General features: G+C 31.6%; 1 protein-coding gene across 1 annotated transcript in view; it reads right to left on the bottom strand.

The window, feature by feature from the left end:
• Nucleotides 1–469: 469 nt before the first annotated feature.
• Nucleotides 470–10581, bottom strand: part of LOC143045381 (uncharacterized) — an 86229-nt gene continuing 76117 nt past the window's right edge. Inside the window, exons 21-27 of the mRNA XM_076217839.1 lie at nucleotides 9758–10424; nucleotides 8699–8831; nucleotides 7469–7716; nucleotides 6641–6815; nucleotides 4329–5540; nucleotides 3857–3969; nucleotides 470–2374 (exon numbers count right to left, since the gene is read on the bottom strand). Of these exons, the coding sequence (XP_076073954.1) occupies nucleotides 2204–2374; nucleotides 3857–3969; nucleotides 4329–5540; nucleotides 6641–6815; nucleotides 7469–7716; nucleotides 8699–8831; nucleotides 9758–10424 (2719 nt within the window). The 3' untranslated portion in view covers nucleotides 470–2203. The remainder of the gene's footprint in view (nucleotides 2375–3856; nucleotides 3970–4328; nucleotides 5541–6640; nucleotides 6816–7468; nucleotides 7717–8698; nucleotides 8832–9757; nucleotides 10425–10581) is intronic.

Genomic DNA, 10581 nt, shown 5'->3' with positions numbered 1-10581 from the left:
ATAGATTACTCGATTCGATCATAGAAATAAAAAAACGTCACATAACGAACGAGTTGGGATATATCATTACTAATCTGGAGTTTGAAAAGCCACAGTGAACCCAACAATAAATATTATGTTTCAAATTACTGTGTTCTTTTTTGCTACTAAGCCTAAAATGACGAAAAATATTCTTTATCAATGAGCGTTGTAGAAAAATCTCAAACTATTGACAAATAGAAAATGGCTAAACGGCTGATGTAAAATTTCATAGTTACAAATTATATTAAAACTGAAAACAAAATATCTTATCATTATTGTCAATAGTGCAAGGTTGATGATAGAATTTCTTCACACAAATCACCATTAGGAAGCTGGAAACCAAATATGAAATATTTCCCGCAGAAAGAAGTCCTGAACATTTTGATGATAGTTTTCTACAATAAGAGAGACTAGAAGGACGGAATGAGTCGAGCAGTTACTAGACCTAGGTAAAAAGCAATATGATTCATTGTGCCAATAAAACTGCCAAAGACATGTGTCAATGATTGAAAAATGTATCTATTTTATTTAAACATGTACTTAACAACTGACTTCCCGTTTCCTTAAATCTAATTCTGTATTGGAGTAACACTTAATCATAATTTTTTAATTGACTCGGCAAAGATCTTATAAAGACATAACATACAATGGAGAGCATTTGCTTTATTCTGAAATGACTTCATTGCTTAAATATACATTAAGCACGTGGTTAAAAACTTCTACTAAAAAAAGGTAGGACTACAGTGTTCACAAAATGACAAGGCCAGGAGCCTTCAGTTGAATATGAAAGAAAAGTTATATACAAAAAAGATAATCAATTACATTGAGTTATTGTATTTTATGTTCGAAACAACATGGTACTGTTTACCGGGATTATATATGCTAGTAGTTCTATCTAGAATAAGATGGCAAAGATGGAGACATTGTCTTTATAGACTTTCATTGTAATTTTGACTTCTGGAAAATTAATCTCAATCTGGAATTATGTTAATTATACTAAAAAACCGTCATTTCGGGTTACATCATAATTTTTTTTATTGAACTTGCAGTGTTGTGTATGTTTATTTCATTACACAATTGTTCTTTTCAAGGGCACGGCATTCAGGTATAGAGATTGATCATTTGTTTGACCTATTTCTTCTGATCGATCGATTGATTGCTGATCCCTCACGGATGGCTTGATCATGGCGGCCAGTTCTTGTAGCTTGAAGAAGCCGATGTAACCGGAGAGCATCATATATCTTCCGCTGCTTCTTTAAATATTTTTGATCGATACGTCTTGACATAAAGGAAGAATTAGTTTTTATTTTACTCAATCTAATAACTAGTAACTTGTAAAATGAGATTCTAAGGGTACCGCAGCATCACAGTTATCCAGTACCACGAAGGTGTCAATTTGAAATATAAAAGTCCAATCACTTGCACTTTATTAAAACATATTTTTCATGAACTTATTCTAAGCATATATTTTATGAATTCCTCCGTTTGCATAAAAATAATGATATTGGAAACTAATAAGGAAATTTATTAAGTGCATTACTTTATGACACAATCTTTTGTAATGGCTTTAGAACTATCTAATAAAAAAACACCTTATAAGACCAAGACGGTGAAATATGTCCAAACGAACACTCCTATTAAATTTAGATGTTGTTTATATTTGATAAGACTGGTACATGTATGTAGAGTATAAATATCCCAAGGATATTAAACTTATTTGGGGGTTTAGTAAGGGATACTTTATTTCTTTTTTCTTTATTTTTTTTAAACCATTTTTCTCTATTCTATGTTTACGTTGCACAATATTCGCTATCCTTTTTTTAATTTGCACATTATTCTGTATTCTTTATATTTCAGTACCCTATTAATATCTATTTTGTATTACTTTTCCCAATTTCATTCCCCCCACACACTTTTTATACTTCACGATGTGCTTTTATTTTATATTCTTCAAAATCAAATCCAGGCTTTCGTGTTTGTCCCAATTAAAAAAGTTAGTTTTAGTTTTTATCGAGGTTTGTCTAAGACAAGTAAAACCCTGTATTGCAAAATATCATATCAACTGTATTTGTCAACTCGTAATACTGTCTTATTTCGTAAAACAAAATTTCATACACAACAAATGTTAAAACAAGAAAACAATTCAATGTTAATAAATGTCTCAAGAAAATTTGCGCAGTTTTTATAAATATCCTTTGTAAAACTCGTAAAATCCTTCATTGTCTTTTGCTTCTGTCCCGTCTGGTAAAATAATTTTGACACTCTGTGCAGTACATGGACGTGATTCAGGTCTAACGTCTAATTTTGCTGACAAATCTTTGTTTCCCTCATATTCTGGTGCTGTCAGGCTATCCTGAAAACAGAAAGAAAATAATGATGTGATATACTCCCAGTTTGTATACTCCCCAATTTCTAAACGGGTAAAAATTAGTAATGTCGTAGTCCGTACGTCCCTCTGTTATTTTTTTGTTTGTCCTACCGTCCATCTGTTAGTCAGTTCGTCCTTCAGTACAACTATTTTATCTTTTTCTGTTCCTGAATCTTTTGACAGAATTTTGTAAAAACCTTCATAGAATCTTACATGATATAGTTTTACTCCTTAAATCTAATTGTATCAATCCACATATTTTTTTGTGATTTGCTTTGGCAAGACAGGCTCTAGTTTAATTTTAAACACTATTAACTGTAAACTTCTGTATTGAAGTAAACTGTTATTAGATAGTCCATAACAATAACTCCAAAATCTGCTCATCAAGGATTAGAACTTTGTTTGGGGAATTAGATTTTTACCATATTTTATATGATACATTCCCTAAATTCTGGTCGTACTTGATGGACCTATTAAACAGTGTAAAAAGAAACTGCCATTTGCTTTGAGGATCATCTATGATGAGATTTTATAGAAAACAAGACGTGGTACGATTGCCAATGAGACAACTCTTCAAAAGAGACCAAATTACACAGAAAAGAACATTATAGATCATCGTACGGCCTAGAACAATGGACAAAGGCCATATCACATGACCAGCTATAAAAGACCCCCAAATGACAAATGTAAAACAATTCGAACAAGAAAACTAACCACCTACTTAATGTACAAAAACATTAACAAAAAATCAATTAAGTAACACAGCAACGAACGACAATCACTAAATTACCGGCTCCTGACTTGGCACAGGTATATACATTCAAAACGTGGCGGGGTTGAATATGTAACCGGGATACCAATCCTCCCGTAATCTGTGACGGTGGTGTATAAGTACAACTTTAGAAATATTAAAATCAGTTGAAAAGTATCAACTCATCAGATGGACATAAACAGAAATACATCGAACATCATCATAGAGTGGTCGTGGCCGTGTTCTTGTACATTCTAACATAAAAAAAGACACAACAGGTCTTAGAGCACTTTGTTTGTGGAAATGTAACATTATTCATGAAATTCTACATTGGTGAATATAAATACCAATGTTATAAAAACTTCATTTGAAAATTCTTTTAATTGGTACACTCCACACCAACCAGTAGCACTGTACATATATATTGGTACTAGTTCCAAGAAGTGAATATTTTTTGTTTAAAACGATATATGCTCTCTAAAAATCGATAAAATCATGAAAAAAAGTTCCCCGAATTAACTTCAACTTTACATGACTAGTAAAGAGAAAAGGGTAAGACTTCACCATCATCTTAGAACTGAGGTATACATGTTTTTGAACGTAAATTACACAAACTGAATTTTAAAATAACATTTTCTGAAATAATAAATCTGAAAGTCTGATATATAAAATTAAAAAAAATGTTATGGGTCCATGAGGTCACAACTTTTTCTTACCTTTGGTTTGACTTGTTCATCATCAGATTTAAAATCATCCAATGTTTCTCGTATGAGACCCAATACGTTCGACGTATCTATATCATTGTTGTATTTTTGTTTTCCTCTGAGATCTGAAAGGAGATAGTTATGCATATTGACTGTTCGTACCAATATTGTATAACCAAATCAAATAGCAATTATAAAGTGAAATTTGCCATTTAGAAATTTGATTTTCATGTGATATGATTATTTTAACACATTCATTCAGATGTTAGCAAGTAAATACGACCTTCATAAATGATGAAAACTCGCACCAACTTTATTTTGCCCATTGAATTTTGCAATTGTTCCTCTTTCACGAAAAATCTTCATGCATAGTAAATAAAAGAAAATGTTTAAGTATACTGCATTAAAATAGTAACACAACCTAATATATTTATGAAGACACATTCAAAGTCAATATAATTATATATAAATACTGTATACTTACTATCTTTGGTACGTTTTGAAGTACCGGAGCTAAAATGAACTCCAACTAAACTTAGTATATCTTTCATTGTTGTTTTTACAAGCTGCATTATGCCAATAGTATCAGCCGCTTGAGCATATCTCACTTCGGATATACTCTCGTTCAAAATGGCGGAAAACATTGTCATTAATGTAAATATAACAAAGAAAACATAAACAAAGAAATATAATTCTGCGAATGCTGGTGAAGCACTAATCATTGAATCCAAACTATTTCTTCCTATCAATGTGTTTGTTAAACTCCCAAATGCTATAAACATATTTCTGTATTCACGTACAGTGGATCCAAAGAGTAGATATCCAAATCCAACGAAGTTGAAGAAAACACACATAAACATCACAGCAAACTGGCATATAGGATTTGCTCCTTTTCGCAAAACTTCTGCAACTTCTGTCAGCTTTTTGTTGTATTTTAACGCACTTAGAATACGTAAAGTTGCCGCAAAACAGAGCCCGCCAAGAATACATGTAAATATATATTCCCAGACAACAATATGTTGGAAATTGATGAATGCATCTCTGTTATCGCTAAACTGCTTCATAGCTTTTCTAGTATAAATATATTTGAATATCCACACAACAGTCGCAGCATAACTCAGCGTGCATAAAACAATGTCAAGACCATTCCAAAAATTTGTAAAAGTTTGTTTGCAGCCTTGTAGCCGAAACTTTTTAATTAGTTTATACGTTAAAACAATGATTATAATTAAGTAAATGATGTACAAGAGAATAGAGAATGCACCTGTAGCATCAGTTATTGTAGTTGCACGAAAACTTTGTGTGTCGATCCAATTATAAGCGCCTCCGTTTTCTGAAAATTCGGCTAGATAAATAGTATAGGAAAATAAGTTCAAATTAGGGTTAAAAAGAGTAAACTCGACAAAAACAGCACGCGTAAGTCTATCTATCCACTTATTTGCCGTTAGTTCGTCAATGGCATTGATAGTTAAAGCTTTTTCTTTATGAAAATTTTGTATAAACCCTCCACCACTATAAGTGTTGTATAAACCAGTGATTGCAATTCCCCATATTTCATCTGCGCCTATATACTTCCAAGCGTTAGATGTGTATGCTATTGGACCTATTGGTACCATAAGTGATTTGTTCTCTTTTTCAGTATCATATGCAGGCACACAAAAACGACTTTCTGTGAGGCCACCATATATACAGTCATCTGAAGATAAAAATGAAAGTGTGAAATCATTGCATCAAAAATCACAATACTTTTGGCAAGATCTCCTTATGTTTTACGTATTTTAACATCTCAGGCTTCGGAAGCACACAGTTTATAAAGTGCTATTTTCTTCTCTATCTTGTTATTTTGAAAACCGAATCTGACAATCGATCATTTGAACTTTTTCACACAGAAATGACGAATGTTCTAAGTACGTTTGAAAACAAATCCGAGAAATGTAATTAACTTAAATTTAATGAAAGTTTTACATTAAACAATTCCATTGTGAACTATTTAAATTATTATTTTAGTGAAAACAACTTTATAAAAGGTAGCAAATGAATTATGCGTGACCCAGGTATTTGAAAACAAAATAGAAAGTTCACTTAGGCGCATATTGTGTACATTTTATAAAAAGGGAGAGGATTCTGGAATAGAAAATATAATTCTTACAACACCATTATGTTACATGGCCATTAGCACAAAAAAACCCATTTAACAAAACTTGTTTTTATGCCCCACCTACGATGGCAGAGGGGCATTATGTTTTCTGGTCTGTTCGACCGAACGTCCGTCAGTCTGTTCGTCCGTACGTCCGTTCGTCCCGCTTCAGGTTAAAGTTTTTGGTCAAGGTAGTCTTTGATGAAGTTGAATGAAGTCCAATTAACTTGAAACTTAGTACACATGTTCCTTATGATATGATCTTTCTAATTGTAATGCAAAATAAGAGTTTCGACCCAAATTTAACGGTCCACTGAACATAGAAAACGATAGTGCGAGTGGGGCATCCGTGTACTGGGGACAGACTCTTGTTATCTGTGTTTTTTTTTTTAAATTATTTCGACACACTAGGTTAAATACAACACCAAACATGTGATGCAGAATACATTATTTTAATGTATTCTCCACATGATATGTTTATTTGAAATCTTAAACAGAAATGGATATTGTATGGTATTTCTTGTACGTTTTTAACTTTATACAGATCTTTAGAAAATAAGCAACTTCATCATCGACTAGTGGATGAATAATGTGATGTGCAACTTATTTACATGTGAAGTTAAATTTTGTTTTCTTTTGTCGTTTCTACTGTTATTTACCTTTATTTGTCCGGACCTGTCGAAGTCTGACTTGTCCAACACGAACATTTTCCATGTCAGCTACATAGTATTTGTCAACGGCACTGATGCCTTTGCCATTATATTTTTCAGTTGGATACGTAAATGGTATTAATGTTTGTTTAGTCCAATTTACAAATGCTTCTTGTGAGAGAACCTATTAAAAAAAGATCGTTTTCTGAATACAAATATACTGATTATTTTTATAACTACTTCATTTTTATCTACTAACGTAAAATGTGATTGAACTATTTCAATCATCAAAACAAAATAACAGTTCAACAAGGAAAATTAAAAAAAGAATGGAAAACCATAAAACGTGACTATATCCACTAACAATGTAATAGCAGTTTGAAGTCAGTTTTTAATCGTCACATGAAAACTAGTTTTTCCCTGTTTTACAAAAACTCTAGTATATTTTATTGTAGCTGAATAATTGTTTTACAAATTATTTTCCGAATCCAATAACATCTACTAAAATGTAAACAATAACTACCATTTATGATTATTTGATCTTATATTAGTATCATACTATCATAGGTTATCTGCTTATGTATATTTACAATATTGGATTGTTATGAAATATATGCAATACATATTTGTATAAAGGGTTCTCAAAAGACTCGTTTTCACTTCTTTATTTTTAAACCAGTCAAGAAAATAACACTAATTGAAAAACAAATTTCTTTATTGCAATGCGTGTAATGAACATTGTTCACAGCTTCAAGCAAATATAAATTGTGAGTTATTTTTAGTAGCTGAGAAATTTCGGCTGAATAAAAATTGAAAAACATAAAAAAGGCAACTTACTTTAGAAAATCCGTATTGAGTTTTACTGCATGCATACAGATAGTTATCGATGTTTTCTTTCTGTCTGTAAAATCTGTCGTCTCGGTTAACGTAACTGATTGAAAATATTACAGCTGCAAAAAGTATTTGCAGGATAACCTCTATAAAAGCTTGCTGCGCAATTTTCTCTTTCATTCTTTTAATTCTCTGATCTTGAAGTGCATTCTCAACAGGTGGTCCTGATTTAGACATTACTTCCATTCTAAATGCTGGAAAGAATAAGATATATTTTTTAAAAATATGGACTTCATAATGATGTAGGTGTGATTCTATGTGAGTTTCTGTTCATTGGCAAACATAACATGCATATCATGAGGGGAATTCATGAATATGAAGTCAGTTATGTACTAGACCAACACATTGAACCAGATTTAAAACGTGCTAGAGAGTAGTCGCAAGGTATTAGCCACAGGAAGAAATTTCCCCTTACCCGGAAAAATTAGTCCGAAGTCACAAGTTTTTGTTTTTACTTCTAAATGCAAAACGCTTAGAAAAAATACATCAAATACCCATCTCTAAATAATTTATTGGACGCAAACCGAGGAAAGACACCACAACTTCCAATCCTTTAAATGATGATCAAAAACTGCATTTTGCTTGATAAATGATATACTAGTACATGAGCTTAACATGGTAATCGTAGTTTGATATAATATGTTTATACGGAAAATGATGAACTCATTTGGGACAAAACACTTTTGGGAGTGTTTGAAATTTAATTTAAAATGAGCCTTATATAAGAAAACTGGGACGTTTTGCTAATCTTAAGTTTATCGATAGGTTGAGGTATCTCTATAGAGACTCATTGTGACCTTGTAATATCAGACCTCCTGTGTTTCATATATGCTTAACTCAGTAAAGGTCTGTCTAAATTGTTCATGTATACATTAAAGATTTCTAAATCTACAATAGTTATTAAATAACACGAAATTGTACCAGTTTCACTGCATCATACGCATACTTTAAAAATTAATGTATACATAATATACAAGTATCTGCAAAATATTCGAAACCAAAGTGTGTGAAAATCCAATACCACGTTGAAGAGTATAAAACTCTGCAGTTGGATAATTTGGTATATTGACGTCTGATGATCGTCTGTATTACATAATTTTTATGTAGAAAGGGGGATAATTAGTATTCCCCCTAAGTATACCTTCAATCCCAATACTTTCTTAATATTTAACTTACAAAGGAACTGTTTTGAATTGTTTTCGGTGCTGTTCTTGCATTGTTCTCGAACAGAATCTATATCTATCTTCAGATTTATATCATCTGCTGGTTTTTTAATCAACCATGCAATAAACAGCGCAATAATCAACACCTGAAATTAAATATACGATATCAAATATGTTTGAGTTCAGGTACGTAGCATAATTTTATTTGAAAATAAATTCAAATATTGAAAACTTGTTTTTCAGTTTCTTATGTTCAATGACATTGATTCAGCAAATCATTTATTCACCTAAGCAAAATAAGTCATCTTACAAACTCATTGTTTTTAATATTTGTTTTTTGATAGTAAAAATATTCAAACAAGCACGTTGAACTTGTATGAATTCTTAAGTTGCTTAATGGGAACATTATGAGTATGACAGGTGTCACGTGTAGAGTTGAATTTGCATACCTTTTAAGGGCACCTAAAATCCGTTTTTTTAGGGGTTCTTGTTGTTCAGTCTTTAGTTTTCTATGTTGTGTTTCCATACTGTCGTTTGACTTTCGGTAATTTTTCGATTTTAGCCATGATATTTTCAGTTCATTTTCGATTTATGAGTATGAGCGTTCTTTTCATCTTTTCTCTTTGTTCTACGAACCGCAATATTTTGATTTATTGACAAGTTAGATAAGTGAAAGTTACGTTTTTGTATAAGTATATGCTTGGTATTTTTTTGAAGCATTATTTCACGCCGACAGGAATTTCACAACTAAAGCACGAACCATTTTTTCAATGATAAATCCATGATGCAATTCGATTGTGAGACCGAATGGTTCTCATTTTATGTTTTATGTGTTTTGGTATTTATCTTTTTTTTAGATGAAAACACTTGAGTAGATACTGTTTCGTTTTGATACCGCTCTTAACTTTGCGCTTAATATATTATGTAAAATATATATAATTTCTTACATAATACTATTATTCTATAAACAGTTTCTTATCACCCCAATTGTTACAAATCAGAAATGTCTGTATATATATCTCAAATATCTATATATTTTCCTTCCTAAAAAGCTTCTGCTAGAATTGCTTACCTTCAATGGATCTACAATAAACAGAGATTCTACAAAGGACAACACGAATGTTGTCAGCCATTCTTCAGATTTAGATGTACCCCATTCCATACTGTAAAGTAGCATAAAGAATGCTGGAACAATAATAGACAAAGCTACTATAATCCATGATATGTAGATAACCCAATGAGGATATTTTGCTTCTTCTTCCATAGTAATTTCTTTCGATTTAACAACAGTTTTATCTGACTTTCCATCTTTTACAATTTTCTTTTTCACTCTTGTATTCTTGAATAAGTGTGTAATTATCATAATTGGTATAACTGTTATTAAAACACCAACTACAGAAATATACGCTGTTTTCAAGGAAAGCCGGAGTTTCCCAATCCGTACCGTGTCCGCAATTACTGTTTCTTCATCTTCCGTTTGAAAAAACATTGCATTTGTTATCATGGTAAGTAAAAGTAGTGACATTAAACAGGAAAGTCTTTGCACTCGGGTAAACAAGCTTCTCTGAGGTCTCACCACTATGGAAAGCCAAAGATGGTTTTCAGATATATTGAGACGTGTTTGCTGTGAAAACACTGATTCAAATCCTGCGTTATCTTTATCAAGGACTGGCAATAACCTATCAACCATTCCGTCATCAAGGTCCAGAGCCAACCATCGGTCACAAAGGAATACAAATCTAAAAATTTACATAACATATATCATATGAAATCAGTCAGTTTATTTTAAGGTATTGTTTGTAAGATAGTGCATTCCACTTTAAAAAATAGATGTGTAGCAATACTTGTATGGATTGTTCCATAAATACTATACTGCTATCATAATTTTGTTTTATT

The sequence above is a fragment of the Mytilus galloprovincialis genome, chromosome 9 (assembly GCF_965363235.1).
Source record: "Mytilus galloprovincialis chromosome 9, xbMytGall1.hap1.1, whole genome shotgun sequence".
NCBI lineage: Eukaryota > Metazoa > Mollusca > Bivalvia > Mytilida > Mytilidae > Mytilus > Mytilus galloprovincialis.
Note: the sequence above shows the minus strand (reverse complement) of the source record. Positions and strands in the feature narration are given on the sequence as shown.